General features: G+C 44.8%; 1 protein-coding gene across 1 annotated transcript in view; it reads left to right on the top strand.

Moving 5' to 3' along the window:
* The window catches only part of myo10 (myosin X), a 445,108-nt gene that overhangs the window by 244,953 nt on the left and 177,454 nt on the right, over positions 1–22,701 (top strand). The window contains exon 19 of the mRNA XM_070880183.1: positions 18,835–18,915. Within this exon, the coding sequence (XP_070736284.1) occupies positions 18,835–18,915 (81 nt within the window). The remainder of the gene's footprint in view (positions 1–18,834; positions 18,916–22,701) is intronic.

The following is a 22,701-nucleotide window of genomic DNA, read 5'->3' as shown; positions in this document are numbered from 1 at the left end:
TAGACAAGATAGAGGCAGAGAGGTTGTTTCCACTGGTCGGGGAGACTAGAACTAGGGGGCACAACCTCAAAATACGGGGGAGCCAATTTAAAACCGAGTTGAGAAGGAATTTCTTCTCCCAGAGGGTTGTGGATCTGTGGAATTCTCTGCCCAAGGTAACAGTTGAGGCTAGCTCATTGAATGTAGATTTTTAACCAATAAGGGAATTAAGGGTTATGGGGAGCGGGCAGGTAAGTGGAGCTGAGTCCACGGCCAGATCAGCCATGATCTTGTTGAATGGCAGAGCAGGCTCGAGGGGCTAGATGGCCTACTCCTGTTCCTAATTCTTATGTTCTTATGTTATGTTCAACGTTTAGGAAGGATAGACAGAGAGGAAAAGGAGGTGGGGTGGCATTGTTAGTTAAAGAGGAAATTAATGCAATAGTAAGAAAGGATATTAGCCTGGATGATGTGAAATCGGTATGGGTGGGGCTGCGGAATAACAAGGGGCAGAAAACGCTAGTGGGAGTTGTGTACAGACCACCAAACAGTAGTAGTAAGGTTGGGGACAGCATCAAACAAGAAATAAGGGATGCATGCAATAAAGGTACAGCAGTTATCATGGGTGACTTTAATCTACATATTGATTGGGCTTACCAAACTGGTAGCAATGTGGTGGAGGAGGATTTTCTGGAGTGTATTAGGGATGGTTTTCTAGACCAATATGTTGAGGAACCAACCAGGGAGCTGGCCATCCTACACTGGGTGATGTGTAATGAGAAAGGACTAATTAGCAATCTTGTTGTGCGAGACCCCTTGGGGAAGAGTGATCATAACATGGTAGAATTCTTTATTAGGATGGAGAATGACACAGTTAATTCAGAAACTAGGGTCCTGAACTTAAGGAAAGGTAACTTAGATGGTTTGAGGCGTGAATTGGCTAGAGTAGACTGGCAAATGATACTTAAAGGGTTGACGGTGGATAGGCAATGGCAAACATTTAAAGATCACATGGATGAACTTCAGCTATTGTACATCCCTGTCTGGAGTAAAAATAAAACGGGGAAGGTGGCTCAACCGTGGCTAACAAGGGAAATTAAGGATAGTGTTAAGTCCAAGGAAGAGGCATATAAATTGGCCAGAAAAAGCAACAAACATTAGGACTGGGAGAAATTTAGAATTCAGCAGAGGAGGACAAAGGGTTTAATTAAGAGGGGGAAAATAGAGTACAAGAAGAAGCTTGCCGGGAACATAAAAACTGACTGCAAAAGCTTCTATCGATATGTGAAGAGAAAAAGATTAGTGAAGACAAACGTAGGTCCCTTGCAGTCGGATTCAGGTGAATTTATAATGGGGAACAAAGAAATGGCAGACGAATTGAACAAATACTTTGGTTCTGTCTTCACAAAGGAAGAGACAAATAACCTTCCGAAAGTACTAGGGGACCGAAGGTCTAGTGAGAAGGAGGAACTGAAGGATATCCTTATTAGGCAGGAAATTGTGTTGGGGAAATTGATGGGATTGAAGGCCGATGAAGCCCCGGGGCCTGATAGTCTGCATTCCAGAATACTTAAGGAAGTGGCCCTAGAAATAGTGGATGCATTGGTGATCATTTTCCAACAGTCTATTGACTCTGGATCAGTTCCTATGGACTGGAGGGTAGCTAATGTAACACTACTTTTTAAAAAGGGAGGGAGAAAAAAAGTGGGTAATTATAGACCAGTTAGCCTGACATCAGTGGTGGGGAAAATGTTGCAATCAATAATTCAGGATGAAATAGCAGCGCATTTGGAAAGAAGTGACAGGATCGGTCCAAGTCAGCATGGATTTATGAAAGGATAATCATGCTTGACAAATCTTCTGGAATTTTTTGAGGATGTAACTAGTAGAGTGGACAAGGGAGAACCAATGGATGTGATGTATTTAGACTTTCAAAAGGCTTTTGACAAGGTCCAACACAAGAGATTCGTGTGCAAACTCAAAGCACATGGTATTGGGAGTAATATACTGACGTGGATAGAGAACTGGTTGGCAGACAGGAAGCAGAGACTCGGGATATACAGGTCCTTTTCAGAATGGCAGGCAGTGACTAGTGGGGTGCCGCAGGGCTCAGTGCTGGGACCCCAGCTCTTTACAATATACATTAATGATTTGGATGAAGGAATTGAGTGTAATATCTCCAAGTTTTCAAATTACACTAAACTGGGTGGCGGTGTGAGCTGTGAGGGGGACGCTAAGAGGCTGCAGGGTGACTTAGACAGGTTAGGTGAGTGGGCAAATGCATGGCAGATGCAGTATAATGTGGATAAATGTGAGGTTATCCACTTTGGGGGCAAAAACGTGAAGACAGAATATTATCTGAATGGTGGCAGATTAGGAAAAGGGGAGTTGCAACAAGATCTGGGCGTCCTGGTTCATCAGTCATTGAAAGTTGGCATGCAGGTGCAGCAGGCGGTGAAGAAGGAAAATGGTATGTTGGCCTTCATAGCTATGGGATTTGAGTACAGGAGCAGGGAGGTCTTTCTGCAGTTGTTCAGGGCCTTGGTGAGGCCTCACCTGGAATATTGTGTTCAATTTTGGTCTCCTAATCTGAGAAAGGACATTCTTGCTTTGAGGGAGTGCAGCGAAGGGTCCCGGGATGGCCGGACTGACATATGAGGAGAGACTGGATCAACTGGGCCTTTATACATTGGAGTTTCGAGGGATGAGAGGGGATCTCATAGAAACATACAAGATTCTGACGGAACGGGACAGGTTAGATGCGGGAAGAATGTTCCCGATGTTGGGGAAGTCCAGAACCAGGGGACATAGTCTTAGGATAAGGGGTAGGCCATTTAGAACTGAGATGAGGAGAAACTTCTTCACTCAGAGAGTTGTTAACTTGTGGAATTCCCTGCTGTAGAGAGTTGTTGATGCCAGTTCATTGGACATATTCAAGAGGGAGTTAGATATGGCCCTTACGGCTAAAGGGATCAAGGGGTATGGAGAGAAAGCAGGAAAGGGGTACTGAGGGAATGATCAGCCATGATCTTATCGAATGGTGGTGCAGGCTCGAAGGGCCGAATGGCCTACTCCTGCACCTATTTTCTATGTTTCTATAATCTCCAAAGGTTGAAGGCCTTTGTGTGGTCAAAAACGGCCATGTGTACAGAGGCGGATGCTGCTCCCTACATTTTTCTTGAATTTGTCGCGTGATGAAAATCATGTCCGTTGTGCCTCTTAGTGGGCAGAATCCGCATTGCGACTCTGGAAGTAGCTCTTCAGCCACTGGGAGGCAACAATTGAGGATAGGTCATCTAATTCAAATTATAAGCACAATATCTCTAAGCCCTGTCCTACCAGTGAGGCCAGAAGTTTGCTCCCTTCACAGTCCATTGCTCGAGTTTCTCTTGATGCCTTTTTTTTATTCATTCATGGGATGTGGGCGTTGCTGGCAAGGCTAGCATTTATTCCCCATCCCTAATTGCCCTTGAGAAGAAGGTAGTGAGCTGCCTTCTTGAACTGCTGCAGTACATGAAGTGAAGGTACTCCCACAGTGCTGTTAGAGAGGAAGTTCCAGGATGTTGGCCCAGCGACGATGAAGGAACAGCGATATATTGCCAAGTTAGGATGATGTATGACTTGGAGGAGGAATTGCAGGTGGTGGTGTTCCCATGCGCCTGCTGCCCTTGTCCTTCTAAGTGGTAGAGGTCACAGATTTGGGAGATGCTGTCGAAGAAGCCTTGCCGAGTTGCTGCAGTAGATTTTGTAGATGGTACACACTGCAGCCACAGTGCACCGGTGGTGGAGGGAGTCAATTTCTAAGGTAGTGAATGGGGTGCCAATCAAATGGCTGCTTTGTCCTGGATGGTGTCAAACTTCTTCAGTGTTGTTGGAACTGCACTCATCCAGGCAAGTGTAGAGTATTCCATCACACTCCTGACTTGTGCCTTACAGAGGGTGGAAAGGCCTTGGAGAGTCAGGAGGCGATTTACTCACCACAGAATTTCCAGCCTCCGACTTGCTCTTGTTGCCACAGTATTTGTGGCCTGTCCAGTTAAGTTACTGGTCATTGGTGACTTCCAGGATGATGATGGTAGGTGATTCAGCTTCCGTTGAATGTCAAGGGGAGGTGGCTCGACTCTCTTGTGGGAGATGGTCATTGCTTGACACTTGTGTGTTGCAAATATCAGTTGACACTTATCAGCCCAAGCCTGAATATTGTCCTGGTCTTATTGTATGCGGGCACTGACTAATTCATTATCTAAGAAGTTGCGAATGCAACTCCGTACTCTGCAATCGTCAGTGAACATCCCCACTTCTGACCTTTTATGATGGAGGGAAGGTCAGTGATGAAGCAGCTGAAGATGGTTAGGCCGCGGACACTGCCCTGAGGAACTCCTGCAGTGATGTCCTGGGCTGAGATGATTGGCCTCCAACAACCTCAGCTCGGTATGACTCCAGCCAGTGGAGAGTTTTCCCCCAGATTCCCTTTGACTTCAATTTTACTAGGGCTCCTTAATGCCACACTCGGTGAAATGCTGCCTGATGTCAAGGGCAGTCGCTCTCGCCTCACCTCTGGAATTCAGTTCTTTTGTCCATGCTTGGACCAAGGTTTGGAGCTGAGTGGTTCTAGTGAAACCCAAACTGAGCATTGTTGAGCAGGTTATTGGTCAGTAAGTGCCGCTTAATAGTATTGTCGACGACACCTTCGCTCACTTTGCTGATGATGGAGAGTCAGCTGATGGGGCGGTAATTGGCCGCATTGGATTTGCCCTGCCTTTTAGTGGAGAGGAGATACCCGGGCTATTTTCCACTTTGTCGGGTAGATGCCAGTGTGCTGGAACAGCTTGGCTACAGGCGTGGAGTGAGGGATATTCCAGGCCATGAGGCTACAGAATGTGGTGGAAAACAATTCTGCTACTGCTGATGACCCATAGCCCCTCATGGATACACAGTTTTAAGCTACTAGACCTGTTCTGAATCCATCCCATTTAGCATGGTGGTAGTGGCACACAATATGATGGAGGGTATCCTCAGTGTGAACACGAGATTGGTAAGGATTGGTGAGGACAAGGTCAAGTAAGTTTTTCCTTCGTTGGTTCTCTTACCACCTGCCGCAGGCCCAGTCTGGCAGCTATATCCTTCAGGGCTCGGTCAGTATTGGTGTTACCGAACCACTCTTGGTGATGAACGTTGAAATCCTCCAGCCAGAGTACATTCTGTGCCCTTGCTACCCTCAGTGCTTCTTCTAAGTGGTGTTCAACATGGACGAGTATTGATTCATCAGCTGAGGGAGGGCGGTAGGTGATAATCAGCAGGAGATTTCCTTGTCTATGGGGTCTAGAGTCAATGCTGTGTGCTCCCAGGGCCACTCCCTCCCAACTGTATACCACTGTGTCACCACCTCGGTTGGGTCTGTCCTGCCAGTGGGACAGGACATACCCAAGGATGAGGATGGAGGAGTCTGGGACGTTGGCTAAAAGCTATGATTCTGTGAGTATGACTGTCAGGCTGTTGCTTGAGTAATCTGTGGGACAGCTCTCCCAATTTTGGCACATGTCTCCAGATGTTGGTGAGGAGGACTTTGCAGGGTTGAATGGGCTGGGTGTGCCTTTGCTGTGTCCGAATCCAGACCCTGGGTCGATGCTGGGAGATCTGTCTAGTTTTATTCCTGTTTTTCGTAGCGGTTGCTTAAGGGTAGCTTACTAAGCCATTTCAGAGGGCAGTTAAATGTCAATCACATTACTGTGGGTTTGGAGTCACATTTAAGCTAAGCTTAAATGGCATTCGTGAACCAGATGGGTTGTTACGACAATCTGGTAGTTTCACGGGGCCCAACTTTGGCCATGACTTGCATCAATTTTTTTGGAGTAAGTTGTTTTTTCTGGCATAAGTTTAAAAAATGCCAATTTCCCCCCAAAATTTGCTCCAGAGTAAGTCAGTTCAGTACGATTTTTTTAGGTTAGTTTTTTTTTCAAAAGGAGCCGTTCCCAGACACTTACGCCAGTTTTGGTTATTTATGCCACTTTGGCCAGCAAAAACGTACTCCAAATCGACTTAGGTCAGCGTATGTGGCCAGCTCTGAAAAACCTTGCGGGCATTGAAGAAAAAGCAGCGCACAATCGGCAGACATTAGGGTAGGGATAGGGCAGGGCAGGGAACTGGAGAGGACCTCAACAACCAAGCACCAAACAAAATGAAGTAAATCCTGCCGTGATGTCACCGGGGGTGGGAGGGGCGGTGCTACGCAGAGCGACCAGAGAAGTGCGAGCTGCTGGCCGCGAATTCACGGGGAAGGGGCGGGGTGGTGGGGAGGGGGGGGAGTGGGGATAGCCAGAGATAGAGATGCTGGTATACGAAACATTCTTTCTCCCCCACCCCCTCCTCACCCCCTTCCCCCACCAAAACACTCTTTTTCACTTCTCCCACATCGCCCCCCCCCCCACAAACTCTCCTCCTTCCCCCCGCCCAATACACTCTTTCTCTCTTCCTCCCCCCCCAAACTCTTCCCCGCCCCCCAATACACTCTCTCTCTCCTCCACCAGCCCCCCACCCCCCCTCCCCAGCAAAACTCTCCTCCGCCCCCTCCCTCAATGAAAACACTCGAGCACAACCAATAAATAAAAAATAAAACCGAAGCCCTACCTCGCCCGGGAACTCAGCGGGCCGGCCGGCCGGTGCGGGAGGCCACTCGGCAGGGGATAGGGTGCGGTGAGATCGGGGCATCCCTTCGGCTGGGGATAGGGGCTGCGAGCATTGGGTCCTGCTCACAGCCCGCAGGACGTGCTGGGAAAGCAGGAGCTTGCGCACAGATGGCGCTGGCCTGTTGCTCTGCCCCCCACTTCAGAATGCGCGCCACTCCGGGGATTCGGAAGAGCGGCCAGGATGGGGCCTCTTTTTTCCGGCACCGTTTCCAGCGCGCAAAGTCAGCACACTTAAAGTAACTGTGCCGAAAAAAGGGGTTGGGCAAAGTTGGGCCCATCGTCACCATTACTGATATTAGCTTTTAATTCCAGATTTATTTAATTAACTGAATTTAAATTCCATAGCTGCTGTGGTGTGATTTGAACTAGTGTCTCTGATTTATTAGTCCAGGCCTCTGGATTAGCAGTCCAGTAACAAAGCCACTATGCTACCGTAGCCTTCTGTGATCTGATCTTTAAAGCAGTCTCTCAAAATCCCCTCACAGATCACAAAGTTTCACTAGCAAGGTATGAAATGTCTCTGTGATTAATCAGACATGGCTAATGAATTGTCCATTTTTCGGGTCTCGGAAACATCTTCCCATTTACCATTTGATGATCTTTCATCTGTCGATTGATATACAACTCAATGCGGGGCCATCTTGGGAAACTAGCCCCTTTTAGGCAAGCTTTTTTGCTTAAAAGGCAACGCATCTTTAGATAGCTCATGACCAAGTCCTTTTCATGAAAATAATGGACAAGGAATCCTGAGCCGTGATGGTAGTAATGCCATGCATATATTGAGAAAGGTAGTTAACAGGTAAATTATTTTTAAGGGAAACTATTCTCAAAACTGGGTGTAACAAATTTTTTTTGTCTACAGACATACATTGCAATCATGTACATTATACTGAATTACATTATTTTATCACTTGTCCATGGCATCATTTTAAGGGGGAAGAAGATTCTTTTCCAAGTGACCTCAACTGTCTTTTTATGAACTATTCAGCTGTTTATTTACAAAATAAATAAAGTATTTGCTTGTGTGTTGGAAATGATTCATCCCAGATGAAGGCATGGCCGCCAGTAATGGAGCAATGGAAGTGGGGATACTTAAGAAGCCATAGTTGAAGCAACGCCAAGTTCTGAGAGGGTGTAGGGTCAGAAGAGGTTACAGAGATGGGGAGGGCCAAGGTCAGGAAGGGATCGGAACACGATGATAATTTAAATTGGTGACGTTGGGGGACCGGGAACCAATGATAGTCAGCGAACACAGGGCTGATGGGTGAGCAGTGTTGTGTTCATACTCTTTGTTTGTTACAGGACATTAGACCGGCATTAGGACCCTGCGGGAGCTATTCACACACTGCTGTAAACATTCTGGTTCATGCCATTTTGGATTATTGTTATAAAGGACACAGTTAAGTTACTTTAATCCTGGTTCAGTTAGTCTGTTTATTTACGTACACAAAATTTGGCGATAAGGATGAATTAAATTAACCTCCCTACCCCCCACCGCCCACCCCCCCACCTTTTCTCTCCACACCCGGGACCCACCAATTCCATGACCCGAGATGGATAAAAAGTTTTTCTATGTACATCACGGTGAGTGGGTTAAATGGCAACAACGTAACACCAGCTTGCTGCCGTGCAGTACTTATCCACTGCCTCAACACTGAAGGCCAACGCATCTTTGATTTAATCGAAGACATGATGTCCTACAACAAAGCGGGAAGCGCCCTAGAGAAATATTTTGGGAGCAAGAAAAGTATCATGATGGAGAATACAAATTTTGTCAAAGGGGGCATGGGAACGGTGAACCAGTTAAACAGTATATCATTTCATTAACTGAACGGGCCGCTACGTGTAACTTTGGAGCACTCACAGAGGAAATGATCAGGGATCAAATTATTGAGAAAACAATGATCCACTGCATTGGGGAACGCTTGCTAATGGAGAATAACAAAGTGACATTGGACAAAGCGATTTAATTTGGCCATCCAAATCGAATCGGCGCTTTCCGATTCAAAAGCGATCAGATCTCCTGCTCCCCCTGTGCAGCAGACTGCAGCTACAGCCCATGTGCAAGGCGTACATCCAAAGTGGAAATCACAGCAGAGACCGGGCTAATAATAAGCAACCCACTGCAGATCGAGGGCCTAACTTCCACTGCTTTTAATTGTGGTGAGAAATCACATTCAGCAGAGTCCTAACTGCCCTGGAAAGAAATGCTCTGCATGTGCTAAAATGAACCATTTTGCTAGTGTCTGTCGCTCATCGCAGCATATTCGACATGTGGACAACCCCGATAGTGATGAATCCAGTATGGTTTACACCATTAGTGACATTTCGTACATCGGTCCGGGCAGATTCAAGGACTGAGAGGTAAACATTGACGGCACACCCATCTGCCTCCTCATTGACTTTGGAGCCAAAGTCTCCATATTGAGCAAGGCTATATACAAAACCCACTTCATGCACTGCATATTCGATGTGGACAACCCCGATAGTGATGAACCCAGTATAGTTTACACCATTAGTGACATTTCGCACATCGGTTCGGGCAAATTCAAGGACTGCGAGGATTGCCGGCACGCCCATCTGCCTTTTCATTGACCTTGGAGCCAAAGTCTCCATATTGAGCGAGGCTGTGTACAAAACCCACTTCACGCACTGACAACTTCCACTCTACATGCATACTCCAACTCCAAAATTGAGGTACTTGGGGGTCATATCTATTCCAATATACTACAAAGACATAACATTGGAGAACTCTTCCTTTTATGTCATGAAGGGATGAAGCCTCATGGGTGTTGACCTTTTTGACAAGCTTGGGTTCAACGTTTATGACCCAACTGGCACACCTGTGTACACGGTGGACTTTGACCAGCAATATCCCTCAATCTTCACAGGGTTTGGAGTGACAACAAAATTCTGCCATCGTCCCCGCGTTGACCCTTGTCAAACTGGTTACACAGCGACTTCGCCGTCTCCCATTCGCGGTTCACGACCAAGTATCCGCAGAATTAATGCGACTCGAATCTCTTAAGTCATTAAGAGCATCAACTCCTCATCCTGGATCTCAAACTTAGTCATTGCTTGGCATAAAAATGGGGAGATCCCTATGCATCGACCTGAAAGAGGTCAACAAGGCCATCATCCCTGACAAGTACCCTCTTCCTACCGTTGACAAACTGTCTTCAGAATTCCATGTCTCAATAGTTTTTATGAAACTCGACATGCGCCGCAGTTACCTGCAAATGCCCCTATGGAGGACCGCAAACCGCTCGCAGCATTCACGACGCATGATGGTCTGTATCCATATCGACGCATGCCCTACTGATTATTTTCTACAACACGTGCATTTCAGAAGATTGTCACTACTATGCTAGCAGGCATAGAGAGAGCACTCAATCTGCTTGACGATATCGTCATCCATGGATGGATAATGGAAGAACATGACCAGTGACTTCACACAGTTATGGCTAGACTTGCTACACATCATTACATTTAATGCCGATAAATGTACATTTGCTGCTGGAGAAATAAACTTTCTGGGCTACAGAGTCACAGCACAAGGCGATCAGGAGGCTACCAACGTCATAGAAGTTTCATTATTATTCCTCGGCACTTGCAACCTCTATCTGAAATTTGTCCCGCACTACGAGCACATTGTCGAACCACTTCGCAAGTTGCTGTGCAAGGACGTCCCTTGGAATGGACAGATTCCCAGGCTCAAGCATTCACCACGCTTAAGGAGAAAATCACATTCCCTCCTATCCTTGCATACTTTGATCTGAATGCCACTACGTATGTCACCACGGATGCATCAGGCACCGCCATGGGTGCTGTGCTCTCGCAATGGATTGACGGCCTGGATCGCCCAATAGCCTTCGCCTCTCGCGCACACTCATCTGTAGAATGTAAATACTCTACAGCACTCGCTTGCATTACGCATGTGAACGCTGGCACATCTATTTCTATGGCAGTAAAGTTACCCTCCATATAGATCACCAAGCGCTAACTAAGCTACTTGCTACAACTGGATTTGGGCACAGACCACTACGAATCAGTCGATGGTCAAATCGTCTTCATCAGTATAACTTTGATGTATAGTACATCATTGACAGTTGCAACTACGTAGCTGACATGCTCAGCCGCTCGACACCTGCTTCGGACTCTGGTGCTGACTTGTTCACTGATGACACGTATGTCGATCATCACTCAGTCCATCAGAAACTTTGTCTCCTGCGATGTACTCAATACCGAATCACAGCGTGATGCTATGCTCCAGCACATGTGCCACTTCCTCCAGACTGAGTGTCCTAAACAAATTCTGGAAGAACTGAAAACCATCTACAGGCTTCACGATGAGTTTTCCATTTGGAACGATGGCTGCCTAACTCATGGTGATAGAGCAGTAATTCCTAAGTCGCTTCAATAGCGCACAATGGACACCCTGGCATTGTCTGCATGAAGCAGAGATGTTGCAATTCTGTATGGTAGCTTGGGAATGACACTCGCATCGAGGAGTTTGTCTCGCACTGCGAAGCATGCAGTCTGAGTAAAAAGGCCACAAACATCCAATCAGCGCTAATGGAGCCCATTCCATGGCCACAAAGACCATTCCATGGCCACAAAGACCATTCCATGGCCACAAAGACCATGGCAACAACTTCAGTTGGATATCTTCGGTCCAGCTGAAGCAGCTCCACAGCACCAGCGTTTCTTTGTTGTAGTGCATGACCTGCATTTCAAAAAGCCAGAAATCGCTACAATTTCAGTGACCTCATCAACGATAGTCACTATTCTGTAGCGTATGTTCATGAAATGGGGCCTCCCAGAGGTCATAATCACTGACAATGGACCACTGTTTTTGTCCGACCAGTTCGCGGATTTCCTCACTCATCATGCTATCGCCTTACTGCTCGGTACAATCCTCAAAGCAACGGAGGTGTTGAGCGATTTAACCGCATCATCAAAGAGGATTTGAAAACCAACCTCGCAGCAGGCCAAACTTTCGATGAAGCGGTTCAAACCATTCTCCATACATACCGTTCGACAAAGCACTTGCTAACGGGGGAGACACCTGCTGAGCTCCTGATTGGGCGGAATCTTTGCTGGCTACTGGACATTCTCAAAACCCCCAGCCAAACCTAGCGCAAAGATAACCACACTCGCATCCCAGATTTCAGAACGCCAATGAAAAGCGAGGTCGTATACTGACACAAAACGATGTGGCGCAACTGAAGAATGGAGATTGGGTCAGCGTTAAGTGCTCAAACTGTAGTCATAAGCTCGCATCTTCACTTTCGCCTCCAAAACAGATCGGGCGACAGTTCAGCCCTCACCCCTACGAGCTTAAGAACTTGATGGAATGATCGTAGACTGATCCCAACTCACAGGTCAACAGACCAGCAGGATGAAACAGAGGCACCGTTCGGTTTCCCAACCAAAAAACCTCGATCAAACACTACAAGCTCCATATCACAGTGTATCAGAACACGGCCTGGCTATCTCAAGGACTTTGTCTGTTCATAGACTGTTTTTTCAAAAGGGGGGAAATATGTTGTGTTCATACTCGTTCATACTCCTATTTGTTTGTCACAGGACACAGACAGGCATAAGGACCCTGCGGGAGCTATTTACACACTGCTGTAAACATTCTGGTTCATGCTGGTTTGGGACACCATTTTGTGTTGTTGTTATAAAGGATACCGTTAAGTTACTTTACTCCTGGTTAGTCTGTTTATTTGCGTCCACAACAATCAGGATTTAGGATGTGGGCAGCAGAGGTTTGGATGAGTTAAAGTTTATGGAGGGTGGAATACAGGAGGCCGGGCAGGAGAGTTTTGGAATAATGGAGTCTGGAGATAGCAAAAACATGAATTAGTGTCTCAGCAGCAGTGCGACAGTGGTGGAGACAAGTCATGTTACGGAGGTAGAATTAGGTGATCTATGTGATGGAGAGAGTATGGGGTGGGAAGTTTGGCTCGGGGTTAAATTGGATGCTGAAATTGTAAACTGTCGGCTTCAACCTGAGTCAGTGGCAGGGAGAGGGATTGAATCAGTGGTGAGGATATGAAGTATGTAGCAGGGACTGAAGACAATGTTTAACTGGAGGAATTTGCAGCTCATCCAGGACTCTGGATCTTGGACAAGTAGGCTGACAACACTGAGGCAGTGGAGGGATCCGGAGAGGCGGTAGAGCTGGGTGTCATCAATGTACATGTGGAACCCAAACCAAAGGTTTCACAAGCACTAAGGCACTGGACAAGGAGAACATAAGAACATAATAGGAGCAGGAGTAGGCCATACGGCCCCTCGAGTCTGCTGCGCCATTTAATACAGTCATGGCTGATTCCGATCATGGACTCAGGTCCACTTCCCTGCCTGATCCCCATAACCCCTTATCGTTTAAGAAACTGTCTATTTCTATCTTAAATTTATTCAATGTCCCAGCTCTCTAAGCAGCGAATTCCACAGATTTACGAGGCTCAGAGAAGAAATTTCCTCTCATCTCAATTTTAAATAGTCGGCCCCTTATTCTAAGATCATGCCCTCGAGTTCTAGTCTCCCCCATCAGTGGAAACATCCTCTCTACATCCACTCTGTCAAGCCCCCTCATAATCTTATACCTTTCAATAAGATCACCTCTCATTCTTAATACCAATGAGTAGAGGCCCAACCTACTCAACCTTTCCACATAAGTCAACTCCCTCATCTCCGGAATCAACCTAGTGAACCTTCACTGAGCTGCCTCCAAAGTAAGTATATCGTTTCGTAAATATGGAAACCAAAATTGCATGCAGTATTCCAGGTGTGGCCTCACCAATACCCTGTATAACTGTAGAAAGACCTCCCTGCTTTCATACTCCTCTTTACAATAAAGGCCAAGATTCCATTGGCCTTCCTGATAACTTGCTGTACCTGCATACTATCCTTTTGTGTTTCATGCACAAGTACCCCCAGATCCCGCTGTATTGCAGCACTTTGCAATCTTTCTCCATTTAAATAATAACATGCTCTTTGATTTTATTTTGCCAAAGTGCATGACCTCACACTTTCCAACATTATACTTCATCTGCCAAATTTTTGCCTGTTCACTTAGCCTGTCTATGTCCTTTTACAGATTTTTTGTGCCCTCCTCACACATTGCTTTTCCTCCCATCTTTGTATCATCAGCAAACTTGGCTACGTTACACTCAGTCCCTTCTTCCAAGTCATTAATATAGATTGTAAATAGTTGGGGTCCCAGCACTGATCCCTGCGGCACTCCACTAGTTACTGATTGCCAACCAGAGAATAAACCATTTATCCTGACTCTCTATTTTCTGTTCGTTAGCCAATCCTCTATCCATGCTAATATATTACCCCCAACCCCATGAACTTTTATCTTGTGCAGTAACCTTTTATGTGGCATCTTGTCAAATGCCTTCTGGAAATCCAAATACACCATATCCTTTTGGTTCTTCTTTATCCATCGTGTTCGTTACATCCTCAGATTTCCAGCAAATTTTTCAAACATGACTTCCCCTTCATAAATCTATGTTGATTCTGCCTGACCGAATTTTGCTTTTCCAAATGTCATGCTACTGCTTCTTTAATAATGGACTCCAACATTTTCCCAACCACAGATGTTAGGCTAACTTGTCTGTAATTTCCTGCTTTTTGTCTGCCTCCTTTTTAAAATAGGGGCATTACATTTGCAGTTTTCCAATCTGCTGGAACCTCCCCAGAATCCAGGGAATTTTGGTAAATTACAACCAATGCATTCACAATCCCTGCCGCTACTTCTCTTAAGGCCCTAGGATGGAAGCCATCAGGTCCAGGGGATTTATCTGCCTTTAGTCCCATTATCTCACTGAGTACCACCTCCTTTGTGATTGTGTTAAGTTCTTCCCCCCCATAGCCCCTTGACTATTCACTGTTGGAATATTGTTAGTGTCCTCTACCATAAAGACTGATACAAAGCAATGGAGGAGGTTAGAATGGTTGACCATCTCAAATACCACAGGAAGCTGGAGGAGAATAAGGATGACTAATGCACTGTAGTCACAGTTGGAGGTCTTGATGTTGTGAACAGGTTGAAAGCTAGACTGAAGGGATTTGAACAGAGCGCTTCAAGAGAAATGGCCATTTGAAGACCCTAGCGATCAAAGGGAAGTTGAAGATGGAGCACTAGTTGGAAAAGATGGATGGGTTCTTGAGGATGGTGTGTTGGTGATTTTGAAAAGGAGAGGCAAGGTGCTGAGTGAAGGGTGTAATTAGCAATGTTGACAGGCATGGAAGCCAGTTGCATGGGGAGGGTTTAACTGAATGGGATGCGGGTCTCCTAGAAGAGATGAGCTAGGGAGTGTACAAGGAGGGAAAGATTGGACAGAAGCTGCATGGCAATGTGGGAAATGAAATGTAGAGCGGGGGGACTGCAGTGTGTTGCAGAGAGGGAAGATAGCAGCAGAGGCAAAATAGTCTCCGTATTGGTGACAAAGAAATCCATGAGGTCTTCGTACTTGGTATTGCAACTCACCAAGGCTTCTTCGGCAGTACCTCCCAAACCCACGACCTAAACCACCTAGAAGGACAAGGGCAGCAGATGCATGGGAACACCGCCACCTCAAAGTTCCCCTCCAAGTCACACGCCATCCTGACTTGGAAGTATATCGCCGTTCCTTCATCGTCACTGGGTCAAAATCCTGGAACTCCCTCCCTAACAGCACATGGATTACAGCGATTCAAGAAGACGGCTCACCACCACCACCTTGAGGGCAATTAGGGATGGGCAATAAATGCTGGCCTTGCCAGCGACGCCCACATCCCAGGAACAAATTTTAAAAAATGTGAGGGTGAAGGGGCAGAGCATAAGAGGCTAGGGGGAGCAGTTTGTCATGATGAAAAGGAATTTTTCAGGATGATTCTGGAGCAGTAGGAAGATTTTGCTGTGAAAAGAGTGAAGCATGGTACAGGTTAATGTGATTTTGCCGCATCTCGTGATGAATGGTTAGATCAATGTGAACCAGCTGCATGCAGGTTCGTGGACTGGGCGGGGATCCTCAGCTGGTTTTTATTCACTCGGACACTGAGGCCAATTGTAATGTCCCATTGCTGCCCCATCTGACCATAGATTAAACTGGGACTTTATGCTCTGTACCAGTATTGTGCCTCATGCTGCATTTACATACTGAAAAACTAGCTGGTTTGATTTTTCAGATTGAATCTGCAGCTCTGACAAATATCTGAGTTCAAACCAGTGCAATTATACTTAATTCCACTGGAGGCATATTTGAAACTCATGCCAAACTGAATTAGGAAAGAGAAGGGATAATTTCTAAGTAAGTTAAACCACAGATATAAGAACAGCATTTACAGCGTGTGTCAAATGAAAAATCATGTTCATGATTCTTTAGGGTTCCAGACTGTTCCTCTCGAATGGAGGTGTGAGATGCACTTGCTCACACATGGAGGCCAGTACACTTCATCTCACCGTAAAAGCTGCTAGTAATATGCCGGGCCCCTTTGTCCAAGAAACTCATGTAGGCTGTCTTCGCCCTCTTGTCGTCACTGGCTTAGCAAGGGACAGACGGAACTTTGCGCCTTACAAGGCAGACCCGGAACTCATGAAGTTACAGCAGGTGTCTGGTTGAGTCCTTGAATAAATTCAGGGCCTCTGCATTTTGGTAGCATGACACCACAGCACTTCAAGTTTTAATCTTTGTTATAAGCACAGCTGTGTAGATGGCTGCTTCATCTCACCAACACCACCAAATACCTGACCTGAGAAGATTTTTTTTCAGTTCCAGCTAGTGTTCTCACTACAGAGTGAAAACAGGCTCGTTGTTTATCTTCATGAAAGCACAACACTTGTGAACCCAAGACATTGAGCAGCTTGGCACCAGTATATGGCTGCAAAATATTTCCTGCAACCTAGCTTATTCCATACCTGTGAGACCATTTGTATGGTGACAAATTATTCTTTTCACAAAAATGGCAGAGAAAGAGGAGCTAATATTGGGAAGTGAAAGGTTGTGTAAAGAAGGGGAAACCATAAATTGAATAAATGTAGTACGAGTTTGCAGTGAGGCCAACTGGTGACCAGGTTAGAATATTCTCAAACCATTTATAAAAAAAAGTGTTACAGTTGGCATTTAAAAACAAACCTGCAGTCACATTGCATGAATTCTAAGTACAAAAAGAAAAACTCCCATTTTGTCCTGAAAAGCAGTATGATGAGACCGTTGGTGTTATCAGTACAACTTCTGCTTACATAATAAAGAGTATGTGCATATCTAACTCAAATTAAAACCACAGTATCTCTGATCTGTCCTCCCATCCAGCATAGAAGTTTACTCCCACCACAGACTTCTACTTGATTCCCTCAGCAGGCTGAGAAAACAATACCAGACATTTATTGTAAGAGGCTTGTTCAGTTGTGGTCCAGTTGATCAGTATCATTATATGTTTGTGTATAAGGTTAATAAATTGTTTACATTGTGTATCTGCTAGTGTATTTATATATTTTCATCCTCCTGGGAAGAAAAAGAGCTGATAATTTTAAATGCACTAGGATCTTCCATTTAATATTTTTAAAGGCACTTCCGTAGCTTAAAAATGTAACCTGCATTTACATGTCTGTCAATAACAGCCTAAATTATTTTTGTTTTTCATCTAGCAAACTTAAAATCACACGGTTCTGGCTTTCATCTTTTAAATATTGACCGTATGGCACAATTTTATTAGATAATAGTGTTCTGAGAAGAAAGTTTTTTACAAAATCAAAAATAAATGTTTCACCTGTTAAAGTAAAAGCTACTGATGTGTCTGGGCATCAGAGGTTCTAGCTTTTATCACCAGCATTACAGATTAATTTTATAGTTTGAGACCAAACCAAAGTAATTCCACCTCCTTTTAACCTTTTCCGCCTCAGCAAGATCACATGTGGCTTGAGCTATGGCGATTGCACTGAACATAATCCATTTGGGCCTTTACAGAAGGCCATTGGTTTTGGTTTAAATCTGCTGATAATTAACATTGAGGGTTTGTATTAGTTCACATTGACTCTTCACCACCTGCACTCTACTTCACAGCTCCAGGGGGAAAGGTGTTAGGAAAACATATGTTTATGACCAAAATACACAGGCGTAAATACCCCTGCTGTTTATAACTGGATAGCCTTTGTGTTTCTGCCGTTAAAGCAAATGTGAACATTCAGAACAGATGTAAGTGGAATTTCAATCATGAGTTTCCATATGGGAATCGTGTCTGTTTTGCTGAGTACAAATCCCAATGGAACAAAGTTTGATGTCTGGTTTTGGTTTTCCAACTGTGCACTGCTGATGATTTGTACACATTGTTACTGTGTTCTGATCATACATGTTGCATGCTAAGTTTACAGACGACTGCCTTAGCAGTCATAGGGGTTGATATTAACTCCCACCCAGCCTGGTGGAAAAGTGGTGGAGTGTCGGTTTAAAATGAACTGGGGGACTTGCCTACTCCATTCCAGCCAACTGCAATTTTAAATTGCAGGTAGCAAGGACACATGACTCAAGCCAGCAGGGCCCTCTTTAAATATGCAGATCAGGTTCTGATATAATCGGAATGCTATTTAAATCTGAGGCCTAAGCAGGCAAAATCTGTCTGGAACTGCAGCCAGGACCAGGTCAGGAGTGTGCTCCTTGAGGCACCATGTGGAAACCTGGGGCGGGCGGGGGAGTGGGGGGGGGGGCACCGCCACATGCTTCCCTCCTGCCCCAATCGGCTTTTCTTCCAGAGTACTTAACTGGGTCCTCGGCGACAGCCTGCTGCCTCTCGGTTTTAACAGCCGGGCAGCTCTTCCCGCTGACTTTGCAGATATTTTGGTCAGGAAGTCGGTAAGCAGAATGTTAATTAGGCCCAGCTATTTCAATTGGCCAAGCCTCCCGGCTATCACTCCTGGATGGGCTAGCTGTGCACTTTGCCACGTTTCTGCCTGGGAGTTAAAATCAAGGTTAAGGTGTTTGCAGCAGTTCAGTATTCTCGAGGGAGTAGATTTTAATACAAATGCACAATCCAGAAGGGTGTCTCAGAGAATCCTTCTTGAAGAGAATGTATTGTAAATCTTAAGCCTTTGTTAATGATTAGTTGTGTGAAACCTGTAAGCTAAATTAATTGTTTTGAAAGCCATAACTAGTTTTTGTTTCAATTTTTTTAGAACTCTCTCCATTCTTTAATGGCAACATTAAGCACATCAAATCCATTCTTTGTCCGATGCATCAAACCCAATATTCAGAAGGTAAGTTTAAGTTGAACTTGACCCCAGCCAGTAGTTGTGAGTCCAGCGTTCATTACCATCTATTACCATTTCTAATGGTTTACGTGAAATAATTAACACTATATTCATCCCTCAAACATAATGGTGTTTGTCATCTTAGCCATTATTGAATAAATGAACCAGAAATAGCCATTTTATGTATGTTAACCAATACTTCAGAGCCAGTAATGAGAACTTTGATATTTTTGATCTCTCCTGAGAAATTTCACTCTGCAGTTGCATGGTATAACTTTGACAGCTGATGTTTGGTATTACTTCATTAAAGTTGTCCAGTCACATTTTAGCAACACTTAAAAAATAATAATCATGATTGGAGCCCATCTTTCGCATCCTGTTTTTATATCTGTTGATTGGATGTAATAAGTTTGTAGGTTTGTACATGTTCCTAATCCCTTCCACTCACAAGCTTTATCAGAATAAGATTTCAGTAGAATAGTGCAATCTCTGTCAATTTATCCCCAAACAATTCAGCAGCTGTTGAGGTCCAATGAGCTTTGTAAGGTCTGAAATCACATGAAAATATCTTAAACATTTGGCGTGTAAGTTTTTTGGTTTGTGGGAAGAACTCTTGTACTCATATGTTGAGTTCACAAAAAATATCAATAACAGCAGTTGCCAGGAGCACAAGCCTTTTTGTTTAATGCTTTGCAAGACTAGGAGAATATTAGAAAGGACACCACAGATGTTGGAAACCTGAAAGAAATATAGAAAATACTGGAGATGCAAAGCATGTCAACTTGCATATGAAATAGAAAAAAAGGCTAATGTTTTTCTTGTGGCTGTGAATCAGAATTATGAATAGCAATATACAATGCATCACTTTTGCATCAAACTTGCACTATTAACTTTTAGACAGCCATGATGACCCAGACATTTACATGTGCAAATTTTCCAACAGTTTTTTAATTGGATAAAAACATGTAACGAAACAACAATTAACATTCAATCGAGTTCGTGGAGGAAATACTGCTAAAGATTCTGGTGCCAAAATTGCCCCTCCCGATAAGTCCTCTGGCCTGAAAGCGGCGGCCAGAGGTCGGTGTGGTATGGCCGCTAACTCTCCGCGGAGGGGCTGCAATTTTTTTTAATTGCCCTTCATCGGGGTGGGGCGGTAAAGAGGACTGCTCTGCCTGTTTTACCGCCGCGGCGTGTACATGCCGACCCCTTCCCGAAATTTCCCTGTGGGAAATATCCCTTTTGCGGAATTGTCTCGCTGCTGGCTGGTGCTCCTGATAGCTCTTTGTGTTGTCACACTCCGTGTTGGTCGGTGACATGGCGACCCTTAAAAGGGGAGGTGGTGCTGCCGTTGGCACCATTTTATTTTTTATTGTCGGTCGACTGCCAGGTTAGCCCGACAATTCCAGGCCGTCACCCCCTCTTGGGAGCCAGGCCGTTGGCCCGGCTGAAACTCTCCCTGGTGGCCCAGTGGACTTAACTTAGAAATATGCAGAGCTCGCCGCGGTGCCCCCATTTAACTGAAGGGGTGAGACGTTGTGACGTCGTCAGCGACGCGCTGACGTCATTAGCACAGCGCTGATGAGTGATCGGGGCAGCCAACCCGCTGCAAGGGCACTTTCGCCCCTCAGCCACAACTACATCCGCCCCAAGCAACAAAAGCTTCCAAGTGCCGAATATCGACAGCACCTCCGACCCAACCCATGCAGCGGGGAAAAATTTCAAAAAACTGAAGGTGTGGCCCCTTTCGGGCGGAGGTGAATTTCTACCCGAGTTTTCCCCTCTCTTTCTTTATAAAAAAATATTTTTTTCTGATCTCTGCTCAACATGCACCATCTGATCCTAGTGCCACCTTATAAACATAAGAACATAATAATTAGGAGCAGGAGTGGGCTATAAGGCCCCTCGAGCCTGTTCCACCATTCAACAAGATCATGGCAGATCTTCAACCTCAAGTCCACTTTCCTGCATGATACCCATATCCCTTGATTACCCTAGAGCCTAAAGATTTTATCTATCTCGGCCTTGAATATACTCAATGATTCAGTATCCACAGCCCTTTAGGGTAGACAATTCCAAAGATTCACAACCATTTGAGTGAAGAAATTCCTCCTCATCTCAGTCCTAAATGGCCAATCCCTTATTCTGAGTCTGACCCCTGGTTCTAGACTCCCCAGACAGGGAAAACATCTAACCAGTCAGCCCTGTAAGAACTTTGCATGTTCCAATGATATCACCTCTCATTCTTCTAAACTCTAGAGAATATAGGCATTGTCTACTCAATCTCTTCTCATAGGACAATCCCCCCATCCCAGGAATCAGTCTGGTGAACCTTCGTTGCACTCCCTCTATGGCAAGTATATCCTTCTTTGGGTAAGGAGACCAAAACTGTACATAATACACCAGGTGCAGTCTCACCAGGGCCCTATATAATTGCATTAAGATGACTTTACTCTTATACTCAAATCTTCTTGTAATAAAGGCCAACATACTATTTGCTTTCTTAATTGCTTGCTGTTACCTGCATGTTAACTTTGTGATTTGTGTACAAGAACACCCAGGTCCCTCTGAACACCAACATTTCCCAATCAGTAACCATTTAAAAAATACTCTGCTTTTTCTATTTTTCTTACCAAACTGGATATCTTCACATTTCTCCACATTATATTCCATTTGCCGTGTTCTTGCCCAGTCACTTAGCCTGTCTATATCCCCTTGAAGCCTCTTTGCATCCTCCTCATTCCCACCTAGCTTTGCATCATCAGTAAACTTGGATATATTACGTTTGGTCCCCTCATCCAAATCATTGATATATATTGTGAATAGCTGAGGCCCAAGCACTGATCCTTGCGGTACACCACTAGTTACAGTCTGCCAACCCGAAAATTAACCATTCATTCCTGCTCTCTGTTTTCTGTCCATTAACCAATCCTCAATCCATGCTAATATATTATCCCCAATCCCATGAGCCCGAATTTTGTTTACTAACTTCTTGTGTGGCACCTTATCGAATGCCTTCTGAAAATCCAAATACACCACATCCACTGGTTCCCTCTTATCTATCCTGCTAGTTACAACCTCAAAAAACTAAACAGATTTGTCAAACATGATTACCATTTTATAAATCTGTGTTGAATCTGCCCAATCCTATTATTATTTTCTAAATACCCTGTTACCACATCCTTAATATATTCTAGCATTTTCTCTACTACTGATGTTAGGCTAACTGGTCTGTAGTTCCCCGTTTTCTCTCTCCCTCCTTTTTTAAATAGTGCGGTTACTTTGCTACTTTCCAATCTGCGGGAACCATTCTAGAATCTATGGAATTTTGGAAGATGACAACCAATGCATCCACTATCTCTATAGCCACCTCTTTCAAAATCCTAGGATGTAGGCCATCAGGTCCAGGGGATTTATCGGCTTTCAGTCCCATTAATTTCTCCAGTACTACTTTTTTACTAATACTAATTTCTTTCAGTTCCTCATTCTCGCGAGACCCTTGTTCTCCACTATTTCCGGGAGGTTTTTTGTGTCGTCTTCTGTGAAGATAGATACAAAGTATTTGTTTAATTTCTCTGCCATTTTCTTCTTCCCCATTTATAATTTCTCCTGTCTCAGCCTGTAAGAGACCCACATTTACTTTTGCTAATTTTTTCCTTTTTACTACCTATGGAAGTTTTTACAGTCTGTTTTTATGTCTCGCGATTGTTTACTCTCATTCTATTTTCCATTTCTTTATCAATTTCTTGGTCCTCCTTTGCTGAATTCTAAAATCCTTCCAATCCTCAAACT

This window comes from Pristiophorus japonicus, chromosome 5 (genome assembly GCF_044704955.1).
Source record: "Pristiophorus japonicus isolate sPriJap1 chromosome 5, sPriJap1.hap1, whole genome shotgun sequence".
NCBI classification, from domain to species: Eukaryota; Metazoa; Chordata; class Chondrichthyes; family Pristiophoridae; genus Pristiophorus; species Pristiophorus japonicus.
This window is presented reverse-complemented; position numbering and strand designations above follow the sequence as displayed.